The sequence below is a fragment of the Lygodium microphyllum genome, chromosome 19 (assembly GCF_053477565.2).
Source record: "Lygodium microphyllum isolate KBCC chromosome 19, Lygodium_microphyllum_v1.1.10, whole genome shotgun sequence".
Taxonomy (NCBI): Eukaryota; Viridiplantae; Streptophyta; class Polypodiopsida; order Schizaeales; family Lygodiaceae; genus Lygodium; species Lygodium microphyllum.
The window spans coordinates 101475935-101499950 of NC_141153.1; the positions used below are offsets into that span (position 1 = coordinate 101475935).

Sequence of the window (24016 nt, forward strand, 5' to 3'; positions counted from 1 at the left end):
ATGGAAACACCTTATTTTGCATTGATTGCTTTACTCCTAACATTTCATTTTCTCAAAGAAGCCTTGCAAACATGTGTAGATCCTTTGCCCAATTCTATTCTATAGGGGCAAGTTTTTTTTTGGCTTCTAGATCTAACTTTTCCTTTAATGTACAGTTTGAAATGGCATATGGATCAATCGAAATTTATTGAAGAGTTGGCTTTTAAAATATTCACCTGCAAGACACTTTGGAAAAAAGGAAGAACATTGTTTTGAATTGACTCTTTGTAACCTTTAATTTCCAAGAAAAATTTGCAAATCTCTATTACCAAATATAAACAGATGGAAAGGGGGATGATCAAATGGAAGCATCGGCAAACATCAACAAACTGATATTATTTGTATGCCCAAGTATTCAACAACACAAGGTACAATGGAGATCACTTACTGTCCGGTTGCAAACGTGGGATAACTTGGGAGGACAAGGGACAATTTGAGTATTCCCAGTGACCAAACAAATATACATTTGACACATCACACATCCTCTTTCTCTCCCCCCCCCCCCCTCCCCAAAACGTCCTCTGCTGTGAATTGATACTACCTGGCCTTGACATCAATACATAAGGTGATGTAACGGCTCACGAGGGTCAACCATGCACCTATGATCCTTTGGGGCTATATATTGTACAAGTGCTTTGCTGACCCAATACTGCAGCTTTCGCACTTCTACAGGATGGCTGACCCTCTAAAGACTGAGTAAGGAACGAGCTGTTGTTGCTATTTTACGTACTCGTTTTGGCCGCTTTTGTTGCATTCGCCAAAGTCCCAGAATCAAGACAAAGCCTGCAGCCCACAATTGCAAATTTTAATGCCTGATGACCACCTTCTTACATTACACCGAAATTCACAGGTTCCAAAGTACCTGCTATGCACAATAGAATTGGGATAAGCCACTGAACAGCTAGCAGTGTTGATGAGTCTAGCTGCACCAAACATAGGAGTCGTGTGTTTTCATCATACAGTCACATGAATCGTTACAACAATGATTATAGTCATCTGCTTGTCGCAGGATTACGGTGTTTAATGCAATAATCATAGTAGCCCCAGAGATTTCTTACCTCCTCGTGGTTAAGCCACCCCAATGTTCCAAGCCCAGAATCCCGTGTATTTTGATGCTGCTGTCTACCTGCACGACCTCTTCCAACATCAATCTGATTGATAAACGGCTCTTTTCTCACAAAACCTGCACCTGATTTGGCATAATCCCCCCTGCTTTTACTGAAGATTGGCTGCACCTCTTTGTCAGAAGAATCAAAGGCTCGTATAGAATCTATTTTAGGATCAGCTGAGGAAGCATTTTCAAAGGGTAGAGTTATAGGATTATCATCTCTCATGCTACTGCCCATAGGTTGACGCTGCCGGAAAGCCAATGGAGGATTTGTCGGAGGCATAGTATATCCTTTCAAACCTTGAACTTCAAATCGAGCATCATTACCACACTGAAGATCCTGCCCGAGTACTGACGAATAGGCTGAAAATTTGATGTCATCTCTTCGCAAGGGAAGAGCACCCCTTGGCCCACTCAAAGGGGCTATTAACTGCCTTGATGGTACAAAAATCGCAGGGTCTTGAATATCGTAACTCGTAAAATTAAGTAACATTTGCAGTAACCAAAAACAGTTCGTAACCACATGACTACTATCAAGACAGTTGGAATCCCCATAGACTGCCACACGACCCTTTTCAACTCCTACTGCTCCTAAGACTGCAGCTTCCACCTTTGCAACCCCACCACAATCACAAGAGAAAGAACTACGGTCAGGTGACACCACAACAATCTCAAGTTACCCGTATGGTAGAAATAAAGATCAAGTCTCAAGTGTGACAGGAGAACTACCTGAGATTGGAGGGCAGTCTGTAACGAGGAAGACAACGGGATACCCTTGGTACTGTCCTGCAGTGCAAATCGATGAACAAATCCACCTGCTGGAAACTTTACAATATCTGTGCCTGATGCAAAAAAGCCACGCTCTCCACTGATAGAGAAGGGACCACTAAGAATTGTACCCCCAAAAGCAATACCAAAGGGTGACAACAAATCATTTAATGCAGGAATGTTTGCTCCACCCGTAACTGGAGTCCACCAACTTCGAGTGTTATCATCAAAAAACTTCATCTTTGTCATGGTTTCAACATGATACCAATCAGCAAACACTATGATCCCTAGCCCCAATAGTTTAACATCATTTTCTAACTTCTGTACCTCTGAGTCATGGTACTCATCCTCGAGGTCCACCATCAACAAAGTGCCATACAGGCTTGCGTCAAAGCAAGTGAGAGGAGACCCAAGTATTTCCAAGTAGAAACCAGCATCTCGAAGCATGTCAAAGAGCCCATGAAAATTTGTGTGAGGATGGTCTCCATGCCAATCAAGGATGTCATTCCGTACATCCAGTGAGTCCCTTGGTATGTAACCAGGAGGATACCGCACATTATGAAACTGGTCCCAAAGTACTCGGAGTTGACGTTGAGGGGTTGGAATGACCTTCACTCGTAAGAAAAGTGTACAAAAGCTCCGAAGCATTTCTTGGTCCCCCTTTGGAGAAGGGGAAATCACAGACAAAGTGACATTCCCTTCTATAACACCTGAAAAGCTGGCACCTTCATCTTTGACCTGCATGTGCAACCCTAGATAGCCTGTCCAAGGCCATATAACATCTGAATATGTGAACCGTATATCCAGAAGGTCACCAGCTTGGTCAAATGGTATCCATAAAGGCGTACTCTCAACATAGCCAACAACACCCATACCATTTAAAATGGTTGCATTAAAAATGACAGGCATGGCACCTGCATATAGTGGCTGCCGGCAAAAAGGCCATGTATATGGACAATCTGAGAAGTCTAGTGCCATGGGAACAATGCTTGCTCGAGGCTCATATTTGATCAGAATTTCATAAGATTCCAACCTAACAACCAAAACAAAAAAAACATACCCAAAAGCTACCTTTAGCTACAGAAATACAGATGTGAGTTTCCTAGGATTCCAACCTGACATCCAATAGAAAACACCCAAAAAAGTATCTTTAGCAACAGGAAAGAAGGAAACGTGATGCAGCCTCCAAAACTACAAACTTACATACTTGGTTTTTAAAAACCAAATGCAAGAAACAAAGCTGGGAAACAGAAGAGACAACATCTGAAAAATACAGTGCCAGCTCATATTTGCCAGAACTTCACAGGATTCCAACCTGACAATGAAACAACTTCCCAAAGTACAAAACTGTTTGATAGATTTAAACTATTTATATGCATGATAAAAAAGCTGAGAAACAGAAAGAGAGTGACACTGTCAAGGGAAAAAGAGAAATCATGCTTCAGAGAAAGAATAGACTCACACAGCACTGGTAAGTGGTAATTAATGACAGTTAACAAGCTGTCAAATCTGGAAAGTTCTCATCTCTTTGTAAATACACGCTGTAACCTCAAGAGAAATACTTACAGGTCCAATCGTCCAGCTCCCTGCTCATACATATTAGGTCCACTCAAACGAGCTGCACCCTCTATAAGAGCTTGCTTCATACTGGCCGGATTGATAATATCCCAGCGAAGAGGATCTGGAATAACACTAGCTAGTAGACAGACAGCCCCAGCAACCACAGGACTTGCCACACTTGTACCTGAAAGACTCTTACAGCCAGTACTTATCTTGGATCCGAATATATCTCTCCCATAAGCAACAATGTCTGGTTTCACTCTTCCATACCTGCAGCAAATCAAATCAGAGATGAATAGAATGAAAACAGAGCTGCACCAGAAAAACTAGATTTCCATTACCACCATATCACATGAAATGAGAAACTGGCATATATTTGTTAGTCACAAGTAATCGCAGAACTGTGAGACCTTACTGCTCAGTGTCAATTTTATTTGAACAGAGCAGACTTTCACAATGCTTCCCTGCCCTAGCAACAAGAGCTTTACATTGGAAGAATGTTCATTGTTAATAGTTTCATGCTAAGGGCTTGTAACATGGTAAATAATCATGATGCTCTAAAACAACAATTTGCTCGTGGTCATATGGTGACAGCTTTCAAATTCCAAAAGAATTCAGCTGCTCATATTTCTATGCCACTTCAATATCCACCTGTTCTGCAGCAAGGGTAAGATCTTTAATATAGACTGCAGCCAGCATAAAAGTTCAATGTAGCTTTTGTTTAATTTTGTTCTTGGAAATCAATAAGCACACAGGCACAGTTCCTGATCTTAAGCAGATGTATGTATGAATAATGCTAAGTGACATTATCAACTGATATAAGTAGGACAAGCATTAGAAAGCTCATACTATGTTTTCATCCATTATTCCAGAATCACACTTAAAAGTTACAGCATGTTTAGCTCTGAATGAGAATAGGCCAGCACACTATAGCAAGGAGCTTAATTCCTTGTAGAGATGTCCTTTTAAACTTAAGCTACATCAATGAGCAGCATATACTAACCCATGGGGAATTTCCCAGGTGGTCATTCCACGAGATGAAAAAGAGGCGATGTGATCACTGTAGTCAATTCCTCCAACACCAATCACATCACTCTGGTCTGCAGGATTGTTTAAAGTCCCATATAGAGGCCCATCATTTCCAATAGCAGAAACCATTATGATGTTATTAGCTGTCATTTCCCAAACCTGTCAAATCCAATTCAGACATTGAAAAGGAAATAAACAGCTTTCTATACATTTGCTTTTCAGAATATCTTTTACAAATTCATCAATTAAACAAAGACCTGAATCATCATAAGACACCTTGAGGATAAATCAAGCACGCTAGCATGTTGCATCATCATGCAAAAGAGCAGTATCTCAAATTATGAGCAGTCACAGTAAGAGCCATACCCTGAAGGACAAGTTTACTAAACTTCCATATCAACTCTATCTGACCTCTGAAGGAATGACAAACACCTCCCATATGCACCCATACACATACTCGACCATGACACTTTTTGCAGTTCTAACAAGGAAAATCCTTTCATGAAAGGTCTCTCTAACATACTATACCAATTACAAATAGTGAATGAGGAGCGTGAGAGTAAGTACTCAGCTAGTGTGCGAATCGAGGTGTATTCAGCAGTATAAAGAGAGTGGAGATTTGAGAGATGGGTGTGTACCAGTGTGGTACACACAAAGAATAAAAGAATGTATTTATACTCGGGGTATGGTACACTTACACCCGCAAGGGTGTGCTCACATGTGCAAGATATATACACAGTAGCGTAAGGGCCTTTACACCAACAACCTCCACTCAAAGGCCCTAAGCGAACCTTTTGTTGATAAACACACGATCTAGAGCATGGCAGAAGCTATGGAGGATGGAAGATGAATGTACAACTCATGATGACATAGATTTAAATAGACTAACTGTTACACAAGTGAAGTAGGTTCCAAGATAGATTAGCTTGGACTCAGAAACACATTCTTGTGTAAGGTGGACGACACTGACAGTGACTCAAACTGATAGTTCCATTGCCTTGTTATGAGTGTCAACCAAGTACTTGCCTTAATAGCTTTTTGGATAGTACCATTCTCCTCACTGTGCATATGGGATTTTGAACATCTCTTCCTAGAGCTTCTAGAGCAGAAAAAGAAAATGGGAAGGTCTTATCTCAAAGAGGCACTATCTAATCCCCTACAAGGATCCTCGAAAAGAGAGAAATAAATGAGAGATGCAACATCATGACATGGTCTACCAAGAGTTTCAAGCATCCAAAATAAGGCATGGTGCAAAGGTGCATGTGCATAGTTCAAAACCGGCTCAACTCAAAGGTCATGCATAACGTGGTTACAAACCCCCATGAGACATAACTCCTTTCTGAATTGGAATAATAAATGAATGAATACTAAACATATCAATGCAACAAATACGCCATGCAAAGGTGAAATACTAACCCCCAAAGTCCCGTGTCTCTAGGACTAAAGCACAGTGTATGAGTTGAAGAGTATCATTCTATGATGGATCTTGAAACATAGTAGACAACCTCTGTGAATGTCTAGCAACAACAAACACAACAGCTCAAGTGTGGCCAGATGAGTGACAAATGGGCTGATTGGGGACAAAATAGTAAAATACACGTGGCAATCTGCTAATGGCTACAAACTGCAAAACGCAGTCTGTGGCGGCATGGCAATACAAGCGACAACTAGAACAACAAAACACAGGTTTATCGGTCCATGTGGCAAGTTGGCGATAGCCAGTAGGTCTTGAAGAGCAGACAAGCAATAAACGCGGACTAAATTAAGCCGCTAACTGATGTGGAGAGCGAGACAACAAGCACCAATAGCAAACAACAATAGACAACAACTCGAACTGAAATGGCCTCCGTGCAGGGTGTGAATAGCAAAATTTAGGCAACAGCTTTTTGCAAGAATAAGATTGAACTGAGTGATGATGGGTCCCCCAAAATTATTTAGTTATCTTACCAAGGGAACCCAAGTGATCATCGCAAAGAACCCAAGGTATTGGACAAAGGGTGCTTGTCGGCCGCCCAATGGCCTACCAAGACTTGGAAAGGTGGATGAAACCACAATGGACTTTTTTGAATAGTGTTTTAAATGATAGTTTTTGTCCTATTGAGTAATTTGTGCCCCTAGGGGAGAATGAAAGGGGTGGTTACACCCATTGCAGAACACACAAGCTATCCCAAGCACCCGTGGGTGTCGATGATGAAGGAAGCTATGGGAGATATGTAGTAATAAAAGAAGGGAGACTACCCTAGAAGATTGCCGTAGAAGTTGCCTATATGGTGAATCTAGAGCCAACCACTCTCTCACCGAAAAGGGATAAATGCGCACAAATTCATGTTTATAAGAAAAGAATGTCAATGTACAAGAAAATACAAAGGGCAAATACAAGACATCATGCTCATGCAAAATGCTATGCAATAGTGCTACTTAAACAATACCCTCACATAGGAAATTGGTCACTTGCTCATGCAATAGTGAAATAATGTCAATGAAACAATTTGTGATCAAAATCCTATCACTACCAAGAGAATTAAGACTGCCCCTCTCAAAGTGGAAGGAAAAGCTAGAGGGAACCCCCTCTCCCCATCAATCTAAAGTAGAAGGGAAGAGAGCATCTACATTGATCCATGGTAGAAGATATTATAGAATCAGTCAATTGACCGGCTTGGTCAAGATGTCTACAAAATTATCTAATGATGGCACAATGTCTAGATAGATGGTACCTAGCTTGACCTAGGCAGATGATGACACAAACTCTAGGTAGATGGCACCTAGCTCAACATGCTCCCTACTGAAGTAGATTATGTAGTCTAGTTGGCCTCATTCACGGTTTGATAATGGGTTTACCAACTAGTATCATAGCACTCTGGTTTGATAATGGGTTTACCAACTACTGATTGAGTATGAAAATTGAACTGGAACTGCCACTGCCACCATTGTATTATGTAATACATAACTCTCATATAGAGTTTGGGAATGAGGCCAATTACACCAATCAAATGGTTGATCCTATCATACATATGTTGAGTCTTACATATGGCATGAATCCACGCACTAGAAAGATTTATGAAGGTATGGATCACATGATTGAGAGGTTGAAGAGTTATGTATCGACAAATGGAATAAGTATGACTCTCTCATACGTATTGCAAAATAGATACTTGATCCTAAGTTTCAAGACAAGATGCAAGAAAGAGACCTTGAGGTAATCAAGGCTTGGAACACATTATTTGCAAGGCTCTATCATAGCTGTGAGATACTGCAGCAAAGTAAAAAAGCAAAGGGCAGCCCTCTGTGTATCAATAGATATTAGGAATGTTTGGTACATAGGATGCACTAAAGGACAAGACATATATCGGGACTACTCATGATGCAAGGATTATGGTGTAGAAGCTCCATAGCTAGACTTTGGCTTTTCGTATTCCTAGCCAAACAATTAGCTCTTTTTGTTTACACGAGCTATGGAGCTCATTTTGTGGCTTTGCAATACCCATCTTTTGGACTTATGGTACATTATTACTTATACACTATTGTGGATTCTAATGTTTTGAATCTTGATTACAGCTGCTTATTATGACTCCAATACCATGGATTATGGTTGATCTTGAGATAGCCTGATTTATAAATTAATTCTTAAAGAGTTAATAGCCTGATTTATAAATTATATATACATACCATATGGCTGGGTTTGCAATTCAAATGCTGAAGTCTCAATTGTAGACACTTTTAGTAATTAATATATGGCTGAGCAGTGATTTCTATACATTCCAATTCTTCAGATCTGTATGTTCCATATTGACTGAATTTTATTTATTCATATCTCTACATACACACACACACACACACACACACACACATAAATAACCATTCCCCTTCCCTAACCTTGGGTGTTCCCTTGGTCCAGTCAGAGGAGGCAGGAGTCCCCATTCTTGGTAACTACCACCCCATTCTATTGTGTATAAGGCGTAGTGTACTAATGTATGATCATTGATTCCACAAGATGGAAGGAATCCATTGGATTGATGTGAGATACCCCCCAAAAAAACACAAAATTAATAGAAGAGGGGTGACCAACTTATAAACACTAGCAATTAAGTTCCAAAAGACAATGTTGATAACAAGCAAATACATCCCACTTTCTCTTTTCAAAGACCTAAGAAAGTGATGAGTGCATTTCATGGAGTGACAAGGTAGATATATTCCCAGAATCCCAAGAGATGGCACATACATAAGATCCACATATATCACTATGCACGAGCTACGATTTGCACATAGCATCTATGTTACCATCCTAAGGAGAGCTGAATCTCAAGTGTCTTGCCAAGAGTCCCTCAAATATATGTATTTCAAAAAGATTGTACCTGTGTGATTTACCACCCATCATTTCAGGCCTATGAAGACAGGCCAGACTACCCAAGTTCAACTGATAAAAGAGTGTATGTTGTGAAAATGTAATGAGATGAGAGATCCCTTGTGCATTATCTACCCCTGCAAGTGAGTAATGAATCCACAGATAGTGACTAGGTTGTTGCACATCTCTGCCCTTGGTGCTGATACAAAGATTCATAACTCAAAACAATTGATTGCACAGTACATGATATCAATCTGCCCCTCGAGTCCTTTGTCTGCAACATTTTTCCTTGCAATTCTTTTATGATAAGGAAATGGCAAAAGAAAAGATGTGTAATATTGAGCAATCATATCCATTAAAAATTTGCATTCAGGTAAGACTCCACGTGTATTATCTTCACTTGCAAAAGAACTTTTGGAACCATCACATAAAGAAGCACCCTGTCAATGACAGGTGGTGAATTGGTTGTTGCACATTTTGAGCCATTCATCCTGATTCTAAGGCAAATTCATAACTCAAAACAATTTAGTGCACGCTACAATAAGCAATCTGCCCCTCCAGACCTTTGTCTGCAACCATTTTCCTGCAATTCTTGTCTAATAAGTAAACTACACCAGAAAAAGCGTGTAAGCTTGAATAGTTAAAGTTGGTCATTATATGAGAGATCCCAGGTGCAGTATCTTCCCTTACAAGAGAACATCTATTTTATTCCTTCTTTGTATTTCTGCTTTGAGAAACTGAAGTTGAGTATACAAAATGAACAACTCACAGCCCTCAGACTCTATCACCATTTCTCATCAAACTTCTTTGAAGTTTGAACAATCTATCCAGCTGACTGGTTTGTGCAAGAGTGTGTATCTTCCTACATGGCACTCAATTAACTTTTCCATGGTCACAAATACGATTCTCCAAACTCATGTAGGAAGAGTTCATATATTCCTACACGACTCGTTTGTGCAAGAGTGGGTGGTGGTGTGTGGGTGGGTGGGTGGGGTAGGGGATTTTGTTGTTTTGTTTGTTGGGGAGGGCAGGCAAGGTGCTAAGCAGAATGTCACAGCTCATGTGTTATTTCAATATAAAAGCTTATCAAGCACTACATCAAACATGCATGTAGATTCTTTGGAGTGTGTAGAGTTATAAGTACCATCAAGTAAGAAAGTCCATAAACCTGACCATTCTTTACCTCTCACCTTTTCAATAAAAGGCTGATCAAGAAAATCTGGGCCACCAATGCTTAGATTGAGAATATTCATGTCTGTTGCAATTGCATAGTTGAAAGCATCCAAAAACCATGATGTGTAAGACACCTGCAACACACTGAGAAAGCTTCCTTTATTACATATTGCTGGCAAACCCTCTAAACATATATGAGCCTCAGCTATATGCCTTTTTGGACAATATTTCCCAAGCATTTATAACTCCAACTTACTATTCTCAAAGCTTGCACTTTATGAATCTTTTTCCAGAATATATATGAAGAGGTATTGCAGGCTGTGAATATTCATCAGACAAGTAGAATGTATGTTACCTGTGCATCTGTAAATACACGGAATGCAAATATCTCAGCATCTGGTGCAAAACCCAAGCATTGAGGATCTTGACTAGAGATGACCCCAGCAACAAATGTCCCATGACCCAGGTTGTCATTGAGTGTATCCTCATTGGTCCAATTAGTCCTTTCCTGCAGACAGAGACAAAGAATGGAGCTAAGAAGCCCAGAAATCCACAGCAAGGAATTGAAATTCTCTTATTGATGTCCACCACCAAACTATATTCTGCTGTTCATTAAAGCATCATGTGGATGAGTCAAATCTAACTACTAGACCATGGGAACAAGATTCACCAACCTTTATGTTACGAAAGTGAGGATGGTCTGCCCTTACACCTGTGTCAAAGACAGCCATTCTAACTTTTGCACCTGTAAATCCTTTCGCCCAAAGCTTCTCAGCTCCAAACATGGAAGTAATTTGTGACCTCTACAAAAATTGATGTTTGTTCTTTAATCTCTCTCTCTCTCTCTCTCTCTCTCTCTCTCTCTCTCTCTCGGAAAATTAAAATATTGCACACACTTGTGGTGGGATGGAAAGAGGAGAAGGATCCAATGACCGGTCTTCTTTGGGCAAAGAAGGGGAGTAGAGGCACCTGTATCGAGGGTGCCATGAAAGGCATATGAAGGACAACATGAAAGGCATATGGAGTGAATGGGAAGGAGAGAGATCTCATCCAAATAAGCTAGGTGACCTCTGATCATCGCGTGAACTAGCATGAAAAACTCTCCGTCTCTTAGAGGAAGAAACAGAGACCTCATCCTTTGAGTCAACAAAGAACTGGTCATAAGATATCTTCGTATTTATCTGCAAAACACCCACAAAAATTTGCATTTGGCTATGGATAACCCCGAAACGAGAGGAATCGGCTACAAGATACAAATATCTCGATGTAGAAGGCCCACCTAAGGGAAAAAATACTATCGACTGCTCACGAAGGATGCAGAAGCACCAAAACACTGATATGAATGCTCTCGCTTGCACCTAAAAGGTTGCATTGAACTACAAAAGGCAATCGCCTAGCCAACAAACTTCGCCTCCACTCCATTGCCAACTACCAAGAGCTTTCGATTTCAACAAACGCAGATGTAAATGGCCTCATAGACTGACTCTATGTCACTCTCAGATACCATGCTCTGATACCATGTGAGAGTGCACAACAAAAGAAGGAACTTGAACACAGGGGGAGAGAGAGAGAGAGAGAGAGAGAGAGAGAGAGAATCTGCAAGAGAAGAAGAAAAGAAACCTACGCTGAACAAGGAAAAAATGTTGAATACAGAAGGAGGACTGATCACTCCTTGCACACAACCCACAACGTCAATGAGGGCACCAGATCAAGCTGATGATGAGGGCAACATTGAAGACGGAGGAAGATGATGGAGTTGGAGTGTGCGCCTGACAAGGAAGGAGAGAAGATGATAATCTATGTGACTACCACTCACCTGTAGGCTACACAGCCACCGCCTCCTAATTGTCTCGGCCAACGCCGGCAGCTTCTCTAACCATCCTGATTTGCCACCTACACCGCCTATCTACCTACCACCAACTCCGCCAGGCCTGCCGTCTAATCCTATTTGCTCCGCCAAGCCTGTCTGTATACTAACAACGCCACCACTAACTTGGGCAGTCCTGCCTACACTTTTGCAATCCATAGGGCTCGTCCTCAACTTGCTCTTGGCTGTCACAGGTATATTTTATCATTTTATTGAAAATATGAAAGCTATAGTAGGTGATTTCGTGCAAAAACTTACAAAAATTTATTAAAATTTGAATCAAAAAATTTGGGCAAAGTTTCAATCTGAAATTTACTGAAATTATGCACATTGGACAATCAATTTCTAGAGCTTTTGCGTTTTCAATGCCGCTGAGCACTGTTCTTTCATTGGACAACGTCCTACTTGTTGGAATTTCAACACATTGAGACAATAGTGGTCAAGTGTGACAGTTTAGTTTATTACAACTTGGCATTTGCTGTAATTTCTGAAAGTTTGTGGATTTTCAAGTTAAGCCAACTGTGGTTATTACTCTTGCACATTTTGGAAGAGTGACATTTATCATGGCCAATCAAGGACAGAGTGATGTCTTCACTTATGTATCTAAAGAGGATAGATTGGATGGCAATAACTATTCTCTATAATCCTTCATGATGAAAAATGTAGTTGTTGCAAAAACTATTTGGATTATGTTAGTCGAGAATAAGTTCATCCTAGAGATATGACTCCTGCTACTCCTCCACAAGGAGGTTGTGATCAAAGGCAAGCTCCAGCTCAGCCACCACCCCAAAGAACAACTGCACAAAAGGCTTGGGACACTAGGGATACCCAACCATTGTCACTTATTGCATTGGTAGTTCAACCATCTATAATCCTGTATATTCAATCTACAGCTACTTCACGAGTAGCATGGCTTACACTTGAGTATATATTTGCCGAAAAAAATGATACTTATATTTCTTTCTTAAAGAAGGAGCTTGCAAATGTGAAGATGGAAGCAAGTGATGATATGCAAGATCATCTTAATAAAATTTAGGACTTATGCGAGCAGTTTATAAATATAGATGAATATTATTCTAATGCTCAAATGATCTCTACTACTTTGGATTCTTTATCACTCTCTTATTTGGCCTTTCACATAGCATTGAATCTCACAATGTGAATTTCTCCACATTCAATTACTTTTTTTCAGTAGGTTAGTTTGTTGCTAAAAAAAGAGCGAGCAATAAAAAATAGTGGGGCAAATATTGTAGTCTCTACTCCTCAACATTTTCAACAAAATCAACCATTCAAGGTGGAGATTTTAACTAATCTTCATTACAAATCCTAATTTACAACACAAATTAAGATTTAGCAGCCACTTAAGAAGTATACTCAAAATTAAAAGCGAGAGACTTGAATTTTAACCATTGAAATCAAAGAAATTTCAAGAAACTTAAGCGGCCATTCAATCAATATACATTTGGGATTGAATTTGTCATCCAAGGAGCACAATTAAAGGCCAAAACCAAGGGAAGTTTTGATTTGAAGGCTTGTTGGTCATTCTTGACAAAAAGAGACCATTGGAGAGAGCAAAGGAGATTCAAAGAATCTCAATATCTTTCATTCAAATTGCAATACAAATTAAAGAAATACCGCAAGCAAGGCCGATTTTGGGGCCAGTCGGCTATCCATCATTCAAGATTTAAATCGTAAATTATGCATTTTAATTTTATATAATTAATTACTTGATTTAATTATTGATTAATCAAGTAATTACTTCCCTCTCTAAGAAGGAAGACTGGTTTCATTGTCAACTCATATTTCATGGCTAAAACTTGCAATTTCTATAATAAAGAAGAGAAAAATGGTTGTCTCCAAACTTGGGCTGCTTACAGTGAGAGAAGTCCTGAATAGCCAAGATAAACTTTCCAAATAAGCAATCAAATGCTTCTTAATAAAATCTCACTTTTTATAAAAGGTTAATTAATAACTTGGTCATTAATCATAAGTGAGTTGCTCACTAGACAAAACTTTAGCTCAAGGCTTACTTAATAACTTAAGTGCCCTCATTGAGCAGCTGCTTACTAAGTGAAACTTTCAATGTAACTCAATTCTAAGATTCAAACTTTAAATTTAATGAAAGCTTCACATTGCACATTGTTACTTTTGCCTTACTTTTGTATCACATAGCCTGTACACTTATCCACCACATTCTGACCAAAACAAGGCCAAAATACCTTAAATGATTCTTGATAGCTTGATATGTAGAAACTCAACACCGCCTCTTAATAACATACCGAGGAACAAGAATCTAAATGAGCTAAGAGACTACAAAACCAGTGTGACGAAAGAGGTATTTAAGTAACAAGCTCTCCTCTCGACTAAATGAGAAAAAGATCATGGTGGCAGACTCCAACTCTATAAAAATAATAAAATCTATTGTTACTAGGAGATTGCATGAAAATAACTTAACTTGACCAAAGATTCCTATCAACATAAAAAGGCTTTCCTCTATAGACTTTCAAACATTTTATAATTATCCTTCTTTATAAGGCTTTGGACAAGGCTTTGAGATTCCACTCAAATTGAAGTGTGCCATATACCAGCAGAGATGCTTAATACTGAGTACCTGCGAATAAAGATTTAAATGCAAACTTCCACCAATACGGAACAAAGCAACTGTTCACAAGAATTCATTCCACCAACCATGAGAGGGTCACAGAATCACCTGTAGAAGCAGCTTTCGACCACCATGAAAAAGTGAGACATTCCTTGAAAAATATGTTGCTGCATCCCCCTCTGCCGACCACGATGTGGATTGCCTTCCTCGTCCCATGATGATGTTGCCCCCATCCAACTCTGAAGAAGATTCATCAACACTGTTTTCATCCCCTGTCCCTTTAAGGTTTTCGTTATCTGCATCAGCTTCTCTAAGCAACGCCCTTGAGAAGCGTGATTGGGATGCAAAATCCTTGATAAAACTCAACTTCTTGAGCTGCTCTTGTATTGAAGCTCGAGCAGCTTCTTGTATTTTCAGCAAGGCAAAGTCCGTTGGAAAAGCAGATGCAGGATTGACTCGGTCAATCCACTGCCAACCACCACCTTGCAAAGACTTCTCCAAAACTTCTCTATGCTCGTGTGCATATTTATAACTCCGAAACCGGACAATAAGCTCATCAGAGACATGACCAACAACCCTTGCACTGCTTGGACTTATGGATGCATCACCAATCTGTGGCTGATGCTGCCCTCCCCTCTGTTCCTTTGTCTTCTCTGCAACGGTAAATTCCTGGCAGCTGAGATCCTTCTTGCTGTGAATGCAGTTCGTCATTGGAACTCCAAATTCCTCACAAAAAGCACCGTCTCGATGGCATCTGCTCCAGCTTTGATTATTGATAAAGAAGAAACGATCTGCTGTGCTGCCAATGAAGCTATGCGTCTCATCGAGGCACGGCGCCTGTGGCTCGGAGTGGTCGAACTTCTGGGAGGAGGAGATGTCCGCTGCTGCAGCAAGGGGTGCGGGCAGGGTTTCAAGCTCGCTGTGAATGGAAGAGCCGGTCCAATTGCGCACAGGGAGAAGCCCTAGAAGCAGCAGGAGGCAGATGAGATGGAGAGGAAGGATCATACTGCCGACTCTTCACATGCTGATCGCTTGAGACGCGAGATCATATCTGAGCTAGGGCCAAGTAGACACAGACAGGCACAGAGAGAGAGAGAGAGAGAGGCAGAGAGAGTGATGAAGATTGAAACACTGGGGGCGATGAAGCCGAGGTGCTTTCCTGGAAAGCGGTGTGCAGATATTGGCCGTCTGCCCCTGTCAGTGCGTGTGCGTCTTTTTTCCCCGTCCCATTTCCACAGTCAAAAAGTAGCATGGGATAAAGGAGACTCCGTCCTCACGGAAAACATTCTCGGGCAAAAGCCTTTCAAGTTTCACTCCGCTTTTTGGAGGGATTTTTGAATCAGCCTACGTGTATTTTGACGTTTGTCTTTTTTTTTTAAAATTATGTTCTGCATTTTAAATTTTTAATTTAGAATTTTGCTTTTATTATAATGTAAATTTGAAAAAAAAACAATTAAATTCAAGGTTTCCATTTTTGTTAGGCTTTTTCTGAACATGCAGGTGGTGCCTTTCTAAAATATATATTATTAAACTTCACACTTTTAAAAATATATCTGGGTTTTCTTTTTTTGTGATTTATTTTATTTTGAATCTTATTTTTTATGAACGTTGGTGGCGTTCCGTAATTCTTATATAGGTCAACCCTTACAAAAAAATGAGATTTTATTATGTTTCTACCAATTGTTAAACACTAATTAGAATTTCTTCTTGACAATTGTATTTTGGTAACTAATTAGGGGAATTTTTATTACTTTTGATTTAATTTTTTATTAATTTGGCAACTTCCTCTTATTTTTATCCATTAGGACAAAAGTTTTCCATGATCATTGATAGGGGTGATTAGCATTGTGGCACCAATGCCATCACTTTATGGGTGGATGTGGCTTATAATAGCTATCAAGGTAGCCTATAACATGGCACCTTGTTTTTTTTATCAATATTGAGATAGACAACCTACCTAGCATTGGTTGTGGGTGCAAATGTAGCTTATGATAGATGTCACAACACTTGTTAATCTAGCACCTTACTTTCTGATAGTTATCAAGGTGCTCGATAATGTGACACAAGTTGTGGGTGCAAGTGTGGCTTATGATAGATATCGAGGTGATCGAAAACACGGTGTCAATTTTTGGTCACCTTAGTTTTGAAGGCACTACCACCCTCGTGCTTAATGTGTGAATGCACATGTTGGTGCAATTAATAACTCAAACTTGTTGCACCCACATATCCAATAGACTCAAAAGCCACATGTTGGATGAGGCTTCGACAAACCCACAAGCTATCATACATTGTTCTACAAGTTAGTTCACTTATATTCACATCTGTAACCTCAAATGATATTAGCTATCATTAGGCACTTGAAGGCATTCCTTGTCCATATAAGCTTTTCTTAACCTCTATATTTTATGAATTTGGCAAATATAAACCTTGTCAAACTATTGCCTTTTTTCATCCTATTTACCGTTGACTTGGCTTAAATTTTTGGTTCATTTCTTTATTTACTTGTTGATATTTTGAAGCTCATGGATTGTCATTGTTTCTTAACCTTGCTTGAGATCAATTGATCTGATTTGCTTGTGTTAAACAATTGTGTGAGCTTGAGATCGATTGATTCGATTTGCTTGTGTTAAACAATTGTGTGAGCTATTGGAATTTTGGCCAATATGCAAAGGTCACACAAACCATATAGAAGCAAAAAAACAAGGTGAAAAAGTGATTCGAGAAAACAAGAAGTTAGTATTAAAAATGAAGTAAAGACATCACATATGACAAAACTTGCCAATATTAAACAAAAGCCACTTGATCACAACAATAAACCATTATGCAACCAATATGTTAGATCAAATATAAATGGCATTCGTTATATGAAATATGCCAAATCTATATCCATCTCAACACATAAAAACAAGCAATTTTGTTGCATCTTAATAGCCCCAACCCAATTTTTCAAGACAAACCACAACTAATAATGCTTTTGTTAAGTCACATGTGACCATGTTACAAAAGCAAATGAGTCCTACATATAACATACAAGACACGATGGCCATGGGTAAACTTACCTTGAGAAACACTATAATTTATAAAGCATCTTAGAGTTCCATTACTAGTGTTGGGCTTACGTGTATGAGATGGGAAAGGACTTTTATCCTTTCTAGAGTTTTGTTCCCTAAATTGTTTTAGGCTACCTCTAGCACATAGCCAAGTTTATACTCTAACTTCAACCGTCTGTGTCTATTTACTCAATCCCCATGAATGCAAGAGAGAATAAATGATTCAAAGTTTATCGTAGACTCATCAAAGTCAACTTTCTTGCAGTAGTCTCATTGTTGAAAGGAAGCTTGATGGTCATATGATTCGAATGTGGCTGCCTCGAGCTCTCCAAGCACTAAACTACAACTAATCCACATCACTCCAATGCTACCAAGGGAGAAGAAGGAAAAGCAACCAAGGAGAACGAGTTTCTCCTTCTTGGTCCCTTTCTCTCTCCCTCGCTCTCTTTTTCTCTCTTAAGCAAACAATGGAGACAAATATACAGATATCCAAATGGAAGGAAAAAGAAGAAGAGAAAGAGAAGAAAAGTAAGAAGAGGTTTTGCCCTCTCTCTCTCTCTCTCTCTCTCTCTCTCTCTCTCTCTCTCTCTCTCTCTCTCTCTCTCTCTCTCTCTCTCTCTCTCTCTCTCACAACCTCAACTATGGATGAATTCTATTCATTTTAAACATACCCATGGATCTACATGTTTTGTGGGTCTTTTGTGCATGCATGAATAGAAATAAAATAATGCATTACATGTGACTTAATGAGAAAGTACAATTCATGCACGAGTGAGCATGACTTTCACTTTTTAATAAAAATACATTGCAATGAGATGAGTACATTTGAATCTACAATGCCTACAATAATCTAATATTTTCCCAAAAGATTGGCTATCATAATATTTGGCACCATTTGTATTTCAATCAGCTTTAGTCCTTTCAAATTGTTTGTGACTAACCTAACTCCTTTGGCATGCTTTGACTACTTTGACCATCCTTTTGACTTTGAATTTTTGCCATCCTATTGTGGCCTTCTCTGTTTGGGGTGAATGTTGGCCCCCTCTCTAAATGAGTGCACGTCCCATGGCACATTTGTTTAAGGTAGTAGGCATATTGTGGCAAGTATCAAAGGACTATAGCACCTACCATGCAAATGACAAGGGTAGGGAGCTATGGAATGAAGCAAGGTGGATGTTGATTAGGTAATTGGTGTGACTTCAAAGTGTACTTGAAAGAAAACCTTGTTATCAATGGAAGGGGATAGTTGTTTAGTGAAATTTAGAGTGGTAGGCTTGTTCAGAGAGCTCGAGGCTATCTTGCCCTTAATGTGCCCTAAATTGTGATGTGGAGGAAGTGGGCTAGGGGTTTTTAGTCAACCAAGGCCACGTGGCATCTCCAGCCTAAGGATCCCTAAGTATAGTGGCTATATGTGCACTTAGCTAACTTTGGAGCTTTTTCATGCCTTGGGAAGTAAACATGAAGTGTAAGCAAGGCAAGCCTCATTTAATAGGTATTTCTTGATGTCAAGTCACACCTAGATAGGGGATGGCGAAGAAGGGGTGAGAGCAATAAGTGAATGAGCTCTCGACCATATTATTTGTGTGCATGAAATAGCTTATTGGTAATATCTTCATCATTCAAACCACTAATCTTTTGCTCACAAATTTGTGAAACATAACTAAATTCTTTAGAACATCTACCTACATAGCTAAATCAATTATCTTAATAGCTTCGGTACACACAATATGTCACACTACTCTTTCCTTTACAGGTATTCTATAGAAGGTGAAGTAAATATAGTTGTTCATGTCAAGCATGTTATGCCTCCACAATGGTTTGGTCCCCATAAGCATCGTTGGTTCTCGAAGAATATTAGTTTGCCAACCTTTGCTATCCATACAAGCTCAAACAAAAGCATCTTTATCAATCTAATCAAACCATCTCATAATAGTGAACGCACTTGTGGGGTGATGAGCCGATTGATAGTAGAGTTGGATAGTACCCTTCCAAGATTCTAAGGAATAAGAAAGTCAAAGGCTATAGAAACGCCTATGGTGACTTGTGTTGATTTAAATTCTTCAATAGGCACGTCAAAGTCCTTGTCTTCTTGTATTCTAGTATCTCGAGTGGGATATCATGCATATATCGGATTGTGGATGATCATCCTACTAACTATCTTTGGGTTTGGATGTGCTAGCTATATAGTGGGCTCTCTGCCACTATGCTTATTGCTTTGATTCGAGGACCAATCTTCTGGTTTTGTGCTCCACTAAAATCAATGTAAACTAGTGGTGGAGAGGCCAATCAAAGTGGGACTTGTGTTGCTCTTGTACCTTTTCCAACAATTGTGGTTCAATAGTAGAAGTAGATGGCTCTCCCAATGTAGTTGCTATGTGAAGCCCGTGTCCTTGATTTCCTAGTTGGTATAGCAAGCATTCCTATAAGTTCTTATCAAATTCTTATTGGCACATTTTACTATTGGCTTTGTGCATTAAGGTGCCAAAAGTGTACCAATGAGCTACTTTGGTTGTGTTCCAATTCCCATTTTAGGCCCTCCATATCCTCATATTTGGTTGCCTTAACTATATGTTTTATAGCCTTTTAGTACACGTATTGTTGGACATGACCACCTCTTGCTCCTTCAATAAGTCCCTATGTAGAGTTAGTTAATTAAGCTCAAGCCTAGCTTTTGAATTAATGCCTTTCTCTTTTCTTTGCACTTCCCTAGTCCTTACCTCTAGGGCCTTGGAGCTTTGTAGACGGTTCCTTGTAAACTCTCGAAGGCTTACTCCAATTGCTCATGAGATGCTTAATATTTTGTAACTCAACAATGAGTGTTGTAGTCTTGACTTTCTATTGTACTAATTACACCTCCATACTATAACATTATTTTCCAATGTTAGTCAACTTTCCAACTCCTCCTTTAGGCTTGCTATTTCCTTTTGTTAATGCTTGATCATCTACTATTGCTTTCCTGAGGCTCCCTTGAGTGTGTTTGTTGGTTGAAAGGTCTCGGGGATCTCTTAGGCTATTTCCTTTCTATTTGCTTGTTATAGTGCTTTTTTTCCATAAAGAAACCTTCATACCTCTTGTTGCTCCTAGATGGCTTTGTCCTTATCCTCTTACAACTCTTGACTGAGGTTTTTAAGAATGGTACATGTACTTTGGGTACCTTGATGAGGCAACTTATCTCCATCTCAGTGCTAGCCCAGGAAATCAAGGATTTCTTAATGTGTAATGTACCTAATTCCTCTAAGAAGAATAACATTGTTTCTTACATGCCCAACCTTCATACAAAAACAACATGCTAGTTTATCAACAAAAGCACAAAAGTAAGGTGCTAAGGCCTTACTAATAAGTCTCAATACCTAGTAATAAGGAGGCTTTGTGCCTTAAGGGATAAGGAGCGTCAAAAATAACAACAATAAATAAATTATAAAAACAATAACAAAAATAAAAAGCATATAGAAATACTTGTTGAAAAGGCTTAAGGCCTTATTAAGATGGTTGTATGGCAGTTGTGACAAGTTGCCATCTCCAAAGAAGGGATCTCAAGTTGTGGTAGGCACCCACCATGCCCACAAAACACCTCTGGCCTCATAGGCATTGCCACAACCCTTCATCTCAGGCTATAAAGGCTGCTAGGAAAATGATGGGGTTGTCACCAAATAGACGTCTCATCAAGCCATCCTATTCACACCAATAGCCACACTTAGCCTAAGGGTCCTGCACTACCTTAAAGCTATCAAATAGAGGAATACCATAAGGTCCCACACCAAGAGAACCAGCACTATCAGCATTGAGATTAGGGGTAAAAAGCATCCATTCACAAAATATCCATACTTGCAACCCGTAAAGAATCCCTTTTCACCCAACAAGACAAAATAAAATACTAAATTCGTATCAAGATGAGGGTAAAAAGCATCCATTCACAAAATATCCATACATGCAGCCCATAAAGAATCCCCTCTCACCCAACAAGACAAAATAAAATAGCACTATTAGCATCAAGTCGAGGGTAAAAAGTATCCATTCACAAAATATCCATAACTGTAGCCCATAGAGAATCCCCTCTCACCCAACAAGACAAAATAAAACACTAAATTAAGCAACAAAAAAAAAAACATATGATCTATTTACCAACATTATTTGACTCACACTTCTTAATTAAGCCACAAAAGGTTTCAAGCAAAGACCATTAACTCAAAATGATTTGTGTGCTTCCTCTAAGTCCTAAATATCCATTGAACCATTGTCATAAACCTCATTAACTTTAAACGGACCTAGCCATTAGATACGAAGCTTCCCTGGAAATTTATAGTGTTGACTATTATACAACAAAACTAAATCATTATTTTGAAAATCCTTAAGCTTCAAGTGTCTATCATGCTAGGATTTTTAGTGTTTATAATGTGCTTAAATATGCTACAAGGCAAACATACAATCTTTGTTAGGCTTAATTAATTTACACATCCAACGAGTAGCAAGAGATTTTCACTCTCCAAGGTGATTAGCTATTGCAACATGCAAAGTAGGAACTTCCAACTTAATGGGAAATATGGATTCAGTCCCATAAACTAAATTAAAAATTGTATTGCTAGTTGTCACCTTATTGATAGTCCTACATGCCCAGAGTGCCCTGGTAATTGCTCATCCCAATCATGCCTATTCTATGTTATATTGTTTTAGTTAAAATGGTGATCACAGTATGATTAGTAACTTCTACAACACCATTTGCTCAAGGACAATAGGATGTAGACTTCTAGTGTTTAGTCTTATAGAGATCCATTAATTTTGAAATCAAATTATTCAAAAAACAATATCCATGATGATCACTAACCAATTCTAGGGGATAACCAAAGTGAGTAATAATATATTCACAAAGAAACAAAGAGACATCTTTACCTTGATCTGTCTTACATGCATTAGCTTCCACCCATTTAGTTACATAATCGGTACATACCAAAATATATTGATTAGAAACTGACAAAATTTATACCCCACTTCTCAAAAGGTATAAGTGCCAATACATGGGTTAAAGTCATAGCCCAGTCTCCTAGTACGTTGACATTTATCACACTTTTGACATATATTCATATGCATCCTTACATAATATAGGCCACCAAGAACCAGCAAATAGAACTTTCTTTGTTAATCTCCTACAAAATGTCCCCTATAGGATTCATCATCATGTACCGCAGTTAAAATGCATGGTGTCTTATCTTCTTGAATATGTGATCGATAAATTTCCTTGAGATTTTCTCACGAGGAAAATACTTATAGAGATATTCTAACATCAAGATATATGATCATGACTACAATAAAATATGATGATGTTCATGCTTATTTGCAGTTGGTGGATATTTAGTTGTACTAAAAAAACTAGCAATATCGGCAAACCAAGGTATTGTGATAGAAACTTCAAACAATTGAGCATCGGGTAACTCGTCATCTACATCCTCCTCTATATCATAAGTAAATAATCAAGACATATGCCATGCAAGGACATGTGATTGGCTAGCAAGAGTAATTACTTCAAAATCAAATTCCTAAAAGAGTAACATCCATCTTGTAACCTAACCATTAAGTTCATGCTTATTTAACAAATACTTTAGCGCTTCATGATCCACATAAAAGATACACTTCTTACCCAATAAATAATGTCAAAACTTAGTAGTGGAAAACACCATAGTTAAACATTATTTCTTAGTTGTGGTATAATTTTTATTTGCATCACTAAGATTGCAACTAGCATAATAAATCGAATTATCTATGTTCTTATCATCCACTTGGCATAGAATAACTCCCACAATATCCATAGAAGTGCTTCATGATCCGCATGAAAGGTATAGTTTTTACCCAATAAATCATGTCAAAACTTAGTAATTGAAAACACCATTGATAAGTATTCTTTCTTAGTTGTGGTATAATTTTTATTTGCATCATTAAGATTGCAACTAGCATAATAAATCGGATGGCCTATGTTCTTATCATCCACTTGGTATAGAACAACTCCCATAGTATCTATAGAAGCATCGACATGAATATGGAACTCTTTAGTCCAATCAAGTGAGACCAAAATTTGGCCTTTAATCAACTTAGCTTTTAGTTTCTCAGAGGCAGCTTGGCATGTTGAATCCCAATCATAAGCTTTGTTCTTTTTAAAGAGAGCTATTAAAGGTAACACCATTACTACAAATCATTCAATAAATCATTGATAAAAATTTAGATGACCAAGAAACCCATGTAATTGCTTCAAGGTTTGGGGTGGAGGAAGATCATCAATTTTCTAAACTTTGGCCATATTCATGACAATGGCATCACCAAAAATGGCATGCCCTAATAGTATACCACATGGCATCCCAAATACATATTTCTCTGGATTCTAAAAATCATCCAAGAATACATCCATCCATTTAATTAGAGAATCTTGAAAGATTGCCATCATTGCTCTTTGAAAAGTAGCAAGTGCATTACATTATCCGAATGGCATTGC

General features: G+C 38.8%; 1 protein-coding gene across 1 annotated transcript; it reads right to left on the reverse strand.

The window, feature by feature from the left end:
- Positions 1-329: 329 nt before the first annotated feature.
- On the reverse strand, positions 330-15690 carry S1P (SITE-1 protease). Its single transcript, XM_087700529.1, has 10 exons — positions 14597-15690; positions 10694-10822; positions 10375-10527; positions 10037-10153; positions 4479-4663; positions 3482-3745; positions 1877-2948; positions 1098-1757; positions 902-962; positions 330-822 (listed from the first exon to the last, which is right to left on the reverse strand). The coding sequence occupies exons 1-10, from the start codon at positions 15491-15493 to the stop codon at positions 725-727; spliced, it is 3636 nt and encodes a 1211-aa protein (XP_087556655.1). The 5' UTR covers positions 15494-15690; the 3' UTR covers positions 330-724.
- Between the last annotated feature and the right edge of the window lie 8326 nt (positions 15691-24016).

What these genes read in the sequence shown, in the direction of transcription:
- S1P (XM_087700529.1), bottom strand. Translation starts at nt 15,493, where the DNA reads ATGATCCTTCCTCTCCATCTCATCTGCCTCCTGCTGCTTCTAGGGCTT. An exon ending in CTCACTTTCGTAACATAAAG is followed by an intron (nt 10,528 to 10,693) that starts GTTGGTGAATCT and finishes CTCTGTCTGCAG; the next exon opens with GAAAGGACTAATTGGACCAA. An exon ending in GGTGGCTTAACCACGAGGAG is followed by an intron (nt 963 to 1,097) that starts GTAAGAAATCTC and finishes TGTTTGGTGCAG; the next exon opens with CTAGACTCATCAACACTGCT.